The 15,091-nt window shown below is 40.5% G+C and overlaps 1 protein-coding gene across 3 annotated transcripts in view; it reads left to right on the top strand.

Annotated features, from left to right (window-relative positions):
* The first annotated feature begins 3,383 nt into the window (after positions 1–3,383).
* The window catches only part of IL17REL (interleukin 17 receptor E like), a 67,128-nt gene continuing 55,420 nt past the window's right edge, over positions 3,384–15,091 (top strand). For 2 of the 3 annotated variants that reach the window (XM_067469033.1, XM_060779552.2), the window contains exon 1: positions 3,385–3,680. In XM_067469033.1, the coding sequence (XP_067325134.1) occupies positions 3,585–3,680 (96 nt within the window). In that variant the 5' untranslated portion in view covers positions 3,385–3,584. Of the gene's footprint in view, positions 3,681–15,091 lie in introns of all 3 variants that reach the window. The other variant, XM_067469034.1, reaches the window with a different exon arrangement.

Below are 15,091 nucleotides of genomic sequence, written 5' to 3'. Positions count from 1 at the left end.
AAAAGAGTTTTCATGGGGAAAAGGTGTCTCAACTGAAGCTTTTTCACCAATCATAGCCTCAAAATCAATTGTCACAGGAACAGAAAGTGTGGTGAAATCTTCTGAACAGGGGCACAGGCAGCAAAACAAACACCGCAGGGCTCTTATCCTTCCCTATGCTCTCCACTTAAAAACAAACTAGCAGAACCTTACTAATCTCATTCATTACTTGGGGAATGCCTGTATTTCTAAAAATACAAAAAGCAAACCTAGATTTTGCAAATTTTACTATGCCATTTCATGTAATAAGATTTTAGCATCCCCAGATTTTGGTTTACACAGGAAGTCCTGGAATCAATCTCCAGTAGGTACCAAGGGCCCACTGAATGCCAATCTACATGTGACAAAAATAAGTTAGGGAGATGACAAACTTTGATGTAATTGAGTGTTTTTACATTGAAAGGAAGAAGATGGGCCAAGCTTCAGACAACTCTCTCCAAACAAGGACATATAATACGATTCTGAGGAGATAAGCTGTCCAAATCCATTGCTTTGATCTGATGGAAACTGGAGATCTGAAACAAGGGTGTTGTGTGTGTACACTATTTATATACAAAATATTTAGTATTAAATAATAGATGGAAATGTTCTACAGCAAAATTCTGATATGTTGTTACCAAAAAGCAAAAGAGTAGCCTTCATATAAAAGACAGGTTAAAACAAGCTGGGGAAAAAAAAATACTTGCCAACTCCTGTTGTTTCTATGCATACAGACTCATCATTGTTTTCTATCCAAACTTGTGAAAATAATTTCAAGTTGAAACTTAATCCAGACAAGACAGAGGTTCTCCTGGTCAGTCATGGGACTGATCAAGGTATCGGGTGGCAACCTGTGCTTGACGGGGTTACACTCCCCCTGAGGACACAGGTCCACTGCTTGGGGGTCCTCCTAGATTCAGGGCTGACACTTGATGCTATGTTATCTGAGTCCACACTGAGATGATGTGGGATTTTCTGCCTTGATATTCTGGGATATAGGGCTGTGTGGAAGGGCCCTACAAATATCCTTATGGATTTGCCCATGGAGTTTTATATGTGATTACAACTAGCGGCTGGTATCCTCCCCATGAACATGGATACTTTCTTTACTTTCTCCACAGCAGATCCATCCTGTTGCATTTGAAAAGTAATAAAATATCCTGAAGACACAATATTTCTTTGGATCTTGGATGCTCAACCAGGGTCAAGCCTTGTTAGTACATAGAAGACAGGCTGTCAGGGCTATATTTGGAAGAAAACAACTCTCTCTCTGAATAAATCTTGTCCAGAAAACTCCATGATAGGGTTACCGTAAATTGGAGTCAACTTGAAAGCCCATAGGAAGAGCCAAATAGGAGTGGGAACTGATGAAAAGTCATCTACAAGATGAACACTAGAGGGCCTCATTCCAAGATCCTTCTAGCCATGCTAGCAATGCCCATAATAAAGAAAGCCCTGTGCACGGGATGAATATCTTTATTATTTTTCACACCTATGTTCTTCCTCGCTCCCACTTTTTAAATAAAAAAAGACCCACGTCTGAAACCCTCTGTCAGCAATGAATTAGTTGGTTGACCTTAGCCAGTCCTTATCTCTCAGCTCTAAACCTGATACAACGGCAATGGGGATAAAATAGCAAGGTTTGATGGTGAATCATGTGCCTTGGCCTTGAGTACCTTAGGCCCCCTCCAAACAAGTGGACTGGATTATATAGCAGTGTGGACTCAGATAAAAAGGTAAAGGTTGTCCCTTACATTAAGTCCAGTCATGCCTGACTCTGGGGTGTGGTGCTCATCTCCATTTCTAAGCCGAAGAGCCAGCGTTGTCCGTAGACACCTCCAAGGTCATGTGGCCAGCATGACTGCATGGAGCGCCGTTACCTTCCCACCTGAGCGGTACCTATTGATCTACTCACATTTGCATGTTTTCGAACTGCTAGGTTGGCAGAAGTTAGGGCTGACAGCGGAAGCTCACGCCGCTCCCTGGAATCGAACCTGCGACCTTTCGATCAACAAGCTCAGCAGCTCAGTGCTTTAACCCACTGCACCACTGGAGGCTCCTGTGGACTCAGATAACCCAGTTCAAAACAGATATTGTGGATTATCTGCCTTGATATTCTGGGTTATATGGCTGTGTCGAAGGGCCCTTAGACCAGTGGTCCCCAACCTTTTTTTGACCAGGGACCACTTGACCAAGGGCCACTTTGACCCGAGACCACTTGACCAGGGACCACTTTGACTAGGGACCACTCTCCAACATTAGTACCAAAAGAGTTACGAATCAGTTTTTGGTCAACTTTAGATTCGGTGTGGTTATTTTGGGTTCTGATTCAGAAAATTGCATTGGATAGACCACATCAGCTCTTGTTTCTAATACAGAATATATGCCATCCAGTAGTCACCATCTGCTTGCCCACAGAATACCATATTTAATAATCTTGGGTTGATGTGGTCTATCCAATGCAATTTTCTGAATCACACTCCAAGTAACCACAGAGACAGGCCTAAAAATAAAGATACCAAGGCCAGGGGTTCGAATCTGGAGAGAGTGGGTTGAGCTCTCTCTGTCAGCTCCAACTTCCCTTGCGGGGACATGAGAGAAACCTCCCACAAGGATGGTAAAAACATCAAACATCCGGGCATCCCCCCTGGGCAACGCCCTTGCAGATGGCCAATTCTCTCATACCAGAAGTGACTTGCAGTTTCTCAAGTTGCTCCTGACATGAAAAAAAGCTTCTCACCTCCCAACATCCCCATTGTCTCGGCACTATGAGAGGGTTTCACGAGACCAGCTCTTGCTGCAACGGTGTAGTAACAGTGAAGCCGCAGACCATATTTTAATTCTTGGGGACCAGTGGTGGTCCATGTACCATAGGTTGGGAACCACTGCCTTAGAGGAACAACATGATCATTTAACTAGCAATTAATGCTGAAAAGGGGAATGAAAACCCCACACAGTCCCAGATTTGCACCGCAGTGTTACTTCTGAACTAGGCTTCTAAGTTTTAGGATGTTCCTATTCATTAGCATGCTTTATGTTAAAATAATTAGCACTCTAAAAAGGGTGGCTATATAGTTGCTGTAGCATAAGAAGCAACCTTGCACAATCACATCTTGCCACCCATCTTGATCAATCAATGGCATTAATTTGGGGCTAATCAGAGAGAAAATATTTACATAGTGAATAACTGGGGTGACTAAGCAGGTTCTATACTAAACCTTTTACATCCAGAAGAAAGTGGCTTGTATTGTTTCCAGTAATGAACTTTCCTAATCCTGAGTCACTGAGACAAGCAAAAGGCTTCTTCTTCTTCTTCTTTTTTTTAAAGAAGAGGAGGAGTTGATTTCTGAGGTACTGGGGTGGGACTTAGTACTGTATTTAAAAGTTTTGGTGCAAAAGAGTGAGTTGTCAGATTGGAAAAACAGTTACTACTGGAAAAGTCTCAGACTCCTTTATTGTAAAATAATATTAATAATAATAATAATAATAATAATAATAATAATAATATACCAGAAAAGGAAACAATTCTTTTCTGTAAAATACATTTATCTTTTTTAAAAATAAAAATGTTATTTAAGATACAGCTTTTTGCAGTGTTTTGGGGAACATACGGTCACCAGCTCCTTCCTAGGATTGAAGAATGTGGAGTCACGTGTTCACAGGTATGTTCTAATTTAATCTGTATCTGTTGTATGTAATGATAATTGCCTGCACCTAAAAAGCTTTTGACAAGTGCATTTTATTCCTGAGTTGGATTTTGCATGCTAAATTAATTAAGTAATAAATAAAAAATACTTAGATATTTCTTCAAATGAAAAAGAAAAAAAAAACACAAAATGCCAAATATTTGCAAGGCATGTTTTTATGACTGCCCACAATTCATTTCCCAGTCTAAATAAACTTGTATTATGTTTAAAGATATTAAATTTGCATTGAATATATTCAATGGGAAGATCTGAGCATAATTTTCAAGCTTATTTCCAGATTTGTAAAGAGAAAGAAATCAGAAATAGATATAATAAAGGCTATATTAAAGTGAAGTATGCTATACTCATGCTGATGCTTGAAAAAATAATTTAAAACAAAAGATTAAATGATTTAATAGCACTTTGAGGGATTATTTATATTTTAAGGGAGCTCTAGGAATTTTCATCACCTCATTATTTGGATTAATACCAAATGTTCTTGAATGTATTTGAGCATCAAAGTCTATCAGCTGAATGAAGATAACTTAATAATTGTTTCAAATGCTTGTATAGTAAACATTCAAATTGTGATCTAACAAGGCACCTTCTATTTCATCCATTCCCCTTGGCCTGTGGTCTTTCTATGTACTGGGAAAAGATTTAAACATAGTCCAAAAAGAGAATGATTATATTGCCATTTGCGGCAAGCAATGAGAATGTTGGTTCTTAAACTAACTCCACTTGAGGGCAGTCTTGCTGATGTTCCGAATTAGAAGAATATTCTTCTAACAAAGCAAGGCTGGATGCTTTGTAAAAGGGATCTTTTTCCAGTTAGTGTTAGATGCTATATGATTACAACAAAAGGTAATATAATTCACATACTATTCTTCTTTGCTTATCATCACCTGATGGGTTGTCCACCAAATGTGTGAAGCACCCGGCCTGAAAATCATTGTCTTGGGATGACTTTGAGCAATATTTTGAAACCTCTGGGGTGATTCACATCTACCATTTAGCAATGTTGAAAGGATTTTTAATAAGAATTTTAATGAAATGTTTCATTTTGGTGAATGGTTTGCCAGAACACACTGCAAGTGGAGAACTATGATCTGTATGCGTATTTTTGGAATTACTAGAATACCATGACTCATGTTCAAAACATCCCAAATAGAGTGCCTCTGAACATGTGGAAAGAATTTTTTCCCTCTTGAAAATTGTATTTTGGTGAGGCACCAGCACTCTTTGGCAGAGAAGACGAAAGATCTTGTAAAACTATAACTCCCACGATTCCATAGCATTGAGCCATGGCAGTTAAAGTGTTGTCAAACTGCATTAACTCTACAGTGTAGATGCACCCTAGATCTGCATGTTATTCCTCCAAGACTTTTTTGTGCTTATTGACTCTTGAAGGTTCCTTGGACTACGTTTTTCTGTGCCCTCTCCAAACCAGAGTAAACTGTTGGAGCTTTTTTACACTATATATATATATATATATATATATATATATATATATATATAAACACACACACACTACATACACACTACATAGACAGTTACAGTCTATGGAATTCTGGGATTTCCAATTTGGGGCTAAATGCCTTATCAGAGTGCTCTACTGCCCCACTAAACTGCAAATTCCAGGGTCCATGGCAGGAAAAAAAATTATGACTTTATAATTATACTGTGGGCCCATAGTATCTGGTTGCCTTTGGCTCCACAACTTCTTGTGAATGCCAAAATCTGAAGATGCTCAAGTGCCACTATATACAATGGCATAGTAAAATGACACCCCTTATACAGAAAGGTAAAATCAAGATTTGCTTTGGTGATATTTTTTTTGAGGGGAGGGAAATATTTTCATGCTGTGGATAGTTGAACCTGTGAGTGCAGAATCTGTGGATACAGAGAGCTGACTGTATAGTATAAGCTGCAATTCACCATTTAGTGTAGTTATTTATTTATTTACTACTATCCTGCTCTCTCTCACTCTGAAGAGTACTCAGAGCGGCATACAGTTCAATGCTGCATATTCAAAACCAACCAACCATACAATGTATAGACAGTTCCTTCCCAGAACTTTTAAACATCAAAACATACCTGCTTTTCACAATCAGAAATATACTGGAGGAGTGGGGTTGGGCAATGCTGCATTTGGAGGGTTCTTAGGACAGGGCATTGTTCCTGGTATGTAAAAAGCTCATACCAAAATGAATGTTTCATTTTTAAAGGATTGGATCTGAGTGTGCTGGCAGATACCATAATCAGATCCAATGTCTATGCCACCGTATGAATGCTTAGAGGCAGGGTTAGGCCCAACATGGTAAATATATCATGGTCTTTTATGTGATAGTATGTTAAGGGAGCTATCCAAAGGGCACATCCATGCTGACCACTTACTGTAAAGGGCTGGCAAACCAGCTCTGTGGTGGCTAAACAATGCACAAAGCTGAACTGGATTAACTTGGACAAAAGCTGCTTAGCATGGCCTTGAACTGCGTTAACCAAAGTTGTGGTCTGCTCTGAATTTGTACACGGAAACCAGAGCAAACAGCAACTTCGAGCCCATATAAACAGTTATGCTAGTTCCAAGATGGAATCACCCTCACCTGTTTAGTCAGTTATCCCTTTTTTAAGCCAGGCTTTGAAGCTACAAGGCTATTAATGCTAATAAAGGTGGCCAACTGCAACATTCACTTGCCTCAGGAAGACAAAAGTTCTTTCTCCCACTCTGAATATTCCACAGATATATAAACCTCACTCACCTAGTTTCCAACAAATGTCACAACCTCTGAGGATGCCTGCCATAGATGTGGGCAAAACATCAGGAGAGAATGCTTCTGGAACATTGCCATACAGCCTGGAAAACTCACAACAACCCTATCTCTTTCCCCCTGAGCTCAGGTGGCCTAGAGACACGGAAGGGCACCCACTGCCCCCTCCCTCTGTTCTTGTTGTGGTGACCAGTGGGTATGACATAGGTCATGTTGGTTACTTGTTACCTGGAGTGACACTTTGCTGGAATGACAAGGTGACCAAAGAAGGAGGAAGGAGAAGGGGGTGATTTTTCTTCTCTCTCAACTTCTGCATCTCTCTGTCACCTCAGCTGACATCACTCCAGGTGAAAAGTGACTGGCATGAACCATCTTGCACTCACTGGCTGCTGTGATAAAGAGAATGGGAATGAAAAGAAAGGGTGACTATCTGGCAGCTTTGAACTGGATTTGGTGCTTCTGGGATGTCAGGAGACCCCTGCCTCTGCAGCAGTTGGGTGGTGGCAACAATCAAAACCATATTGGGGGTGAATTGGCCCTGGGGAAAGTGATCAGTTTAAATCTACCCCAGGAGTACATATCATCTGGATATAGGGATAGACTGTATCTTTTCAGATATTGCTGGATTGTGTATTAATGGGAAATGATAGATACTGCAATTCAGCAATATCAGGAAGATTCAAAGGGGCTAATTTCTGGAATATAAACTGAAATGCAGATTTTTTTTTTTACATTGGCAATAGAATATTAAAAGGTCAGTTTTCTCAAGCCCCTTCTACACTTCCATATAAAATCCAGATTACCTGCGTTGAACTACAGGAAAGGAGATTCCATCTGACTGTGAGAGCTGTTCAGCAGTGGAACTCTCTGCCCTGGAGTGTGGTAGATGCTCCTTCTTTGGAGGCTTTTAAACAGAGGCTGGAGGGCCATCTGTCAGGGATGCTTTGAATGTGATTTTCCTGCTTCTTGGCAGGCGGTTCGACTGGATGGCTCATGTGGTCCCTTCCAACTCTATGATTCTATGTAGATTTATGTAATCTAATTCAAAGCAGATAATGTGGATTATCTGCTTTGATAATCTGGATTATATGGCAGTGTAGAAGGAGCCCCAGTGTTCAGCAATAGTTTATCTACTGATTTAAATACCACTATATTCCACTCACCTTTGTTCCCAGTCTTTATAATGTATGCCATTATTTTGGTTTCTCCAACACCAGTGTCTTCGGTTTCTTTAGAAGGCATTTATTAACTCAAAGTATGCTAGGATGAGATAATTCAGGAGCCCCCAGTGGCATAGTGGGTTAAACCATTGTGCTGGCAGGACTGAAGACCGACAGGTCACAGGTTCGAATCCGGGGAGAGCACGGATGAGCTCCCTCTGTCAGCTCCAGCTCCCCATGTGGGGACATGAGTGAAGCCTCCCACAAGGATGGTAAAACATCAAAACATCCAGGCATTCCCTGGGCAACGTCCTTGCAGACAACCTATTCTCTCACACCAGAAGTGACTTGAAGTTTCTCTAGTCTCTCCTGACACGAAGAAAAAAATCTGCCTGAATTTATTCAGTACTACATTTATCTATTTTATATATATATCTATATATCTATATCTATCTCTCTCTCTCTCTATATATATATATAACAACATTTTTTCCAGCAAGCTCCAGGAAACACATTGAATTCTTTCTACCCACTTGATGCTCACAACAACCTTTGGTATAGGTTAGGCTGAGGTACAGTGCAAGCTCCTTTTTAGGTTGTTCATTTCCTGCTTTTGCTTGTTTGTGTTGACTCTTTGTTTCTGGAAGTCATTCACGTGACAGAATGAAAGCACTCCCAAAACTAACAACTATTTTCTTTTAAAGACCTTAGTGACCTGAGCCACATTTGGATGCCTTATCAGCATGCGGCACAGCTCTGTTTACTTACTTGTTAATAAGCTATGTTACTTAAAGCTTTTCATAAGGACAGCTCATGGGGGAATTCCCTTGTTCTTACTTATATCCTCCTTTTGCTGATTGTTTTGCAACTCTCTCCTAATTTACATCAAACCTATGGACAATGAAAAGTTTCAGCTATATTACAATCCATGGTAGTGCCACTTCTGGCTAGTGATATATGTTTAGAAGTGTGGATTCTGACTTTTTTCTTTTCCCTTTTGGTGAAATGATGGAGCCAGGAAATAGAGGAGGAAATAGTAGTCATGTCTTAATCTGGGATTTCCCTACCAAAGAAAATATATTAAAAAGCAGGCAATGACTCATGAGGGAGTCTCTCCTTATCTGACTCTAACTCAGCACCATAACCTTTGATATTGTTCACCTTAGTAACCTCTCTGTGTGCTAACCTGTATAATACAAACACCCAGGCAAAGCTGTAATAACACAGCTGTTCAGGACCCTGGCTTGAAGGTCTGCAATACGTTAACTTGTCCTAATATTGACTCAAAGAATTTAGCTGGCTCATTCTGAAAGATGTCCAGACATTAACCCCAAGGCATATCATATCAGAGAAGGTTAGCTGATGACTGTATCCCGTGTTCTTTAAAGAATCCACATGGTCATTTGCAAACCTGGAAAAAAGAGGATAAGGAAAGAGGAAACTATTTTTCCCTAAAAATGCTATTTGTTTTGAATATTCCAAATGAGATGCTTTAAAAATGGATCTCAGAACCTTCAAAGCTCAGACCCTTTTATGTACCTTTGTTGCTTCATGAAAATATTGGGTGTTGTGTAATCACGTCAGCGTTTTTATCATTGGGCTCTTTTTGTGGGGTGCAGTATTTTTTTTTCTTGTGTCAGGAGCTTGAGAAACTGGAGCCCTCAGTGGCTCAGTGGGTTAAACCCTTGTGCCCGTAGGACTGTTGACTGACAGGTCGACGGTTTGAATCCAGGGAGAGCAGGTTGAGCTCCCTCTGTCAGCTCCAGCTCCCCATGCAGGGACATGAGAGAAGCCTCCCACAAGGATGGTAAAATATCAAACATCCAGGTGTTCCCTCCCTGAGCAATGTCCTTGCAGACGGTCAATTCTCTCACACCGGAATCTACTTGCAGTCTAGTAACTGGGATAGGAGGAGATTGTGATATTACGGCTTAAGTTATAATATTGTCTCCTAATCACGGTTTGCACAAGTGCCTCTTTGTATCTGTGTGCAAAATTCATATACCTTCAAGGGATTGTGAGAGGACAAGAAGGAAAGCTTTGTAAAGAGACAGACATTTTGTTTACTGCACATAGACACAAAGAGATGCTGAAGATTACAGTTTTGTGTCAACTCTTTTTTCTCTCTTGCCCTCTGATGTTCTTCGTTTGCAACTCATGGCTTTCATGTTAGTGGACAGTGAATCTGTTCTGAGTTTCAGTCTGAACCTGGAGCTATCTAAGGTGCTGAACACTATCCTCAAAAAAGTCTTGTCCCTTTATCCATGGGGGATATGTTCTTCAATTTACTGTTGAATCAGGAGACCACTGATAATGGTGAACCTTACTGAAATGAATGGCTTTTGCTGAAAGTTACAATACAATTGTCTTGGAGAACCTGGAACATTCCTAAAGAGGTATCCTCTCGAGGACTTTTCAGTTAATTCAGGGTGACTGGTAACTTCTATAAAGCATATCATGAAAGAATTATACAATATATAAAATGAAGAACAATTTTAGCCAATGTAAACATGCCAGTCATTCAATGGGAAGTGTGGGCTTGCTTTTGGTTGATGAGAAAGTCAAGTTAATTAGGATTGTTGTTGTGTGCCTTCAAGACAGTGACATATGCTACCTCCTAGTTTGGTGGAGTCTCCTTCTCTGGAGGTTTCTGAGTAGAGGCAGCATGGGCATCTGTTGGGAGGGCATTGATTGCAGCAGGGGGCTTATAGTTGCTGCCTAGCCCTCCCTTTTCTTCCCAAGGGAGGAGCCGCAGCGAAGGGCAGCCTTTTTGGAAAATGCAGGATGGCGACATGGGACCAAGGTGGGCCAGAGTAGTAAGGGAGGGAGGGAAGCCAGGCAGGCACTTGGCTTCCAGGACCTGCCCTTCCCAGTCAAGGAATCAGTCAGTAGCCATGAAAAGCAAGACAAGACAAGGGGTGGTGCAAAACAATAGTGAAGATCTAGTTCCAGGGATTTCCAAACTAGATTAGGTATCTTTTCCACAAAGTGGGTGATAAGCACTACTTCCAGTGGCTGGTAAATATTTGTTGCAGGCTTTATCTAGGAAGACTGATCATTCAGTGAGTATAGTGAGGCAGTGTCAGGTGAGCTGGAGATATGCTAAACTTTTTCTGAAATACTTTTGTCTTCTTGCTACCTGATACCCTTTCCACACAGCTGAATAAAATCCCGCATTATCTGCTTTGAACTGGAATATATGGCACTGTGGACTCGGATATCCCAGTTCAAAGCAGATATTGTGGGATTTTCTGCCTTAATGTTCTGGGATATAGGGCTGTGTGGACTCATAAACTATGTGGAAAAGGTCTCAAGTAGCAAGAAGACAAAAGTATTTGAATTGACAAAGCACATATTGTGGGATTTTCTGCCTTGATGTTCTGAGATATAAGGCTGTGTGGAAGGGCCTTGAGAGGGAGGCAAAACAGCGGGTTCAACACCTTTGATGTTTGGACTAAGCCCTAGAATGCATTGTATGGAAGCTACCAGCCACCATTGATGGTCACTCCAATTCTTCTCTTTTCTTCCTAAGATTCTTCTCAGGCCTCTGAATAAAATCACACATTATCTGTTTTGAACTGGTTTATATGACAGTGTGGACTCAGATAACTCAGTTCAAAGCAGATATTGTGGGATTTTCAGCCTTGATATTCTGGGATATAGGGCTATGTGGAAGGGCCCTCAGTTCTCTTACTTCTCAAACACCTGTTTTTTTGGATCTGTTTGCAAACAGGGTATCACAAGGTCTAAATTGTTTAGTGTAAATGAGTTCCAAAGACATTAAAATTTAACCTACATTTTTCAGCTCTGGGCTATTCAACTACTAGATTTTGATTTCAAAAGAGAATTAAATATTTGCTGTGGCTAAAGCTTTATCTTGTTTTTAGTAGCAATACAGCAGGATATAGGGCAATCAATTCACAGTCTTCACCAGTAAACTGCTAACTTTTTCATTGCTCATCTTGTTTATATGTTTATTGCATTCTTGATGAAAGCCAGTGAGGGCTGATCATTCTTGACCTTTTGCTTAATAGATGTGATTATGAAGACCCCCAGGGAGAGGAAGAAGGATGTACATTCTCATTGATGACTTGAGATGGGCCATACCTTAAAGAATCCCTCCAGGCTCCTCAACACATTACTACAGTCATACTTTGCTAATGACCTGCAACTGTCTAACTCAAAGGAAAAATATGCATGCTTTCTCTATCTTGTGTGCTGCTTTAAGTCACAAATAGTCTTGGGAAAAAATGACTACTTGAAGTTGCCCTTACTTGCCCACATATTTTCAAGCAATTTGAAGCAGCATGGTGATTTTGATCAGAACAAAGTGTCTGTATAGTCATTATCTTTTCTTAGAGGAAGTAAGCATTGCAATTCATCCAGGTGTAGTGAGAACCACTTTGACTTTCATTTCCCCCTTTTCATCTTGAAGGACTGAAGCTTCTTTAAATTTTCCCCCAACTTCTTCCTCATTTTGGATGTAGTCTAATGATTTCTCTCTTTACTGGTGGAGCCACTGTTGGAACACTAAAGCAATATGTATATAGAGGCAATAATAGCCCCCGGTGGCACACTGGGTTAATCTGCTGAGCTGCTAAACTTGTTGACCAAATCCGGGGAGTGGCGTGAGCTTCCACTGTCAGATTCTGCTTCTGCCAACCTAGCAGTTAGAAAACATGCAAATGTGAGTAGATCAATAGGTACCGCTCCGGCAGGAAGGTAACGGCGCTTCATGCAGTCATGACCTTGGAGGTGTCTACAGACAATTCAGGCTCTTCATCTTAGAAATGGAGATGAGCACCAACCCCCAGAGTTGGACATGACTGGATTTAATGTCCGGGGAAAACCTTTACCTTTACCTTTACTTAGGCAATAAATTAACTGCAAATAATCAGGAATAGATTATTTGGACAATCTTATTGAAGGATAAACGGCTCTTTCCAAAATATCATGCAAGAACACACATTTTCCCCCAAACCAACCAAAAATCTTAGTTTTATATGACTGACTGAAAGTGTACCGTATGTACACACAAAAGACAGCTTGTGGTTTCTCTGTGTAAGGCCCAGGGGCCGGATACGCTCCTCCAAGGTCATTTACCCGGCCCTCGCTCAGGGTCAACCTAAGTCTGAAACAACTTGAAAGCACACAACAGCAACAACAATCCTATCTCATCAGCCAAAAGCAGGCCCACACTTCCCATTGAAATACTAATTACTTTATATTTGTTAAAATTCTTCTTCATTTTAATTATTGTATTGTTTTTAAGTGGTTTTTTGCACTACAAATAAAATATGTGCAGTGTGCATAGGAATTTATTCATGGTTTTTTCCCCTTCAAATTATAATCCAGCCCTCCAACAGTTTGAGAGATTGTAACCTGGCCCTCTGTTTAAAAGGTTTCAGGGCTCCTGGTCTAAGGAATGGTGAAACCATGCCAAGTTTTTTGGTCTAAAGTTAAAAGGAATTAGCCAAGATTTATTGGCTCAGTCTTCATATTGAGATAGATTTTATCTGACAAGTTCTGGCCCAGCTTATCTGTCCAAACCTATCTCCCTCTGTGAACCACCATGGAGTTTAAGATAATCTGGAGAGGCCCTGTTCTCGGTCCTGCCTCTCTTGTAGGTGCGATTGGTGGTGATGAGAGACAAGGCCTTCTCAGTGGTGACCCCTCGGCTGTGGAACTTCCTCCCCAAGAAGATTAGATCAACTCCCTCCCTCCTGCCTTCCACAAGAGAGTGAAAACGTGGCTTTGTGACCAAGCCTTTAGAGAATTAGTGCAATAGATAGACTTGGAACAATGTGCAATGACCATTGGAACAGCGGAGATTACACTCGTGAATTACATGTTTAACTCTGAATTTATTATATTTAAATGCTTTAATTATTTCGAATGTACTTTTTAATTTTATTTTAATATTTATTTAAGTGTACATTGTGTTTTAAGGCATCGAATCATTGCCTGTATGTGAAACTGCCTTGAGTACCCTCCAGGGTGAGAAAGGTGCAGTAGAAATGCCACAAATAAATAAATAAATAAATAAATAAGTAAGTAAGTAAGTGGCAGGAGCTGATTTCCATTTCGGCAGGGCAATGATGCTGCTCCAGGTTTTATTCCAGATTTTAAAACGACTGTCCAAAGTATTAAGTCCTGTTTTCAAAAGAGGTTCAGTACTTGGAGAGCTCTTTAAAGTACAGACTGAAACTCAAAACAGAATCACCACACCTATTGACAAATTAAAAAATCACTTGACAAAGTGCCTCTGTTCATTTTTATGGTGGCAAATCTACATCAGATTCATCTGGAAATGATAAACAGATTTCAACTACTTCATGGCGTGATTTTTCTGATGAATTTATATAGTTTTTAATATAATCACTTTACATTGGATTCTCAAGAACTATAACCTTTGAACTACCTGGAGGACTGTCCAAAATCCTTGTTGTTGCTGCTGCTCTCTTCCTTAGAAGTGGAGGCTTTCCAGGATGGCCCAACACATTTAACCACTTGAGGCAAAGGACAATGCAATATCTTTCGATATTCAAGAGCTATCCGGACTTTCAACATTACATTACATTACAGTGATCCAAATATACGCCCCAACTACAGCTGCTGAAGAAGCAGAAGTAGATCAGTTCTATGAGGATCTGCAGGACCTACTGGATAATACACCAAAAAGAGACATTATTTTCATTACAGGAGACTGGAATGCCAAGGTGGGAAGTCAAATGACAACTGGGATCACAGGCAAGCATGGTCTGGGAGAACAAAATGAAGCGGGACGCAGGCTGATAGAATTTTGCCAGGAAAACTCGCTGTGTATAACAAACACTCTTTTCCAACAACCTAAAAGATGGCTTTATACATGGACTTCACCAGATGGTCAACACCGAAATCAGATTGACTACATCCTTTGCAGCCAAAGGTGGCGGACATCCATCCAGTCGGTGAAAACAAGACCTGGGGCTGACTGTAGCTCAGATCACGAACTTCTTATTGCCCAATTTAGAATAAAACTAAAGAGATCAGGGAAAATACACAGACCAGTTAGATATGATCTCACTAACATTCCTAGTGAATATACAGTGGAAGTGAAGAACAGATTTGAAGGACTAGATTTAGTAAACAGAGTCCCAGAAGAACTATGGACAGAAGTCCGAGACATTGTTCAGGAGGCGGCAACAAAGTACGTTCCAAAGAAAAAGAAAACCAAGAAGGCAAAATGGTTGTCTGCTGAGACACTGGAAGTAGCCCAAGAAAGGAGGAAAGCAAAAGGAAACAGGGATAAGGGGAGATATGCCCAGTTAAATGCGCAATTCCAGAAGTTAGCCAGAAGAGATAAGGAACTATTTTTAAATAAGCAATGCATGGAAGTGGAAGAAGACAACAGAATAGGAAGGACAAGAGACCTCTTCCAGAAAATTAGAAACATTGGAGGTAAATTTCAGGCAAA

Source organism: Anolis sagrei, chromosome 5 (genome assembly GCF_037176765.1).
Source record: "Anolis sagrei isolate rAnoSag1 chromosome 5, rAnoSag1.mat, whole genome shotgun sequence".
Taxonomy (NCBI): Eukaryota; Metazoa; Chordata; class Lepidosauria; order Squamata; family Dactyloidae; genus Anolis; species Anolis sagrei.
This window is presented reverse-complemented; position numbering and strand designations above follow the sequence as displayed.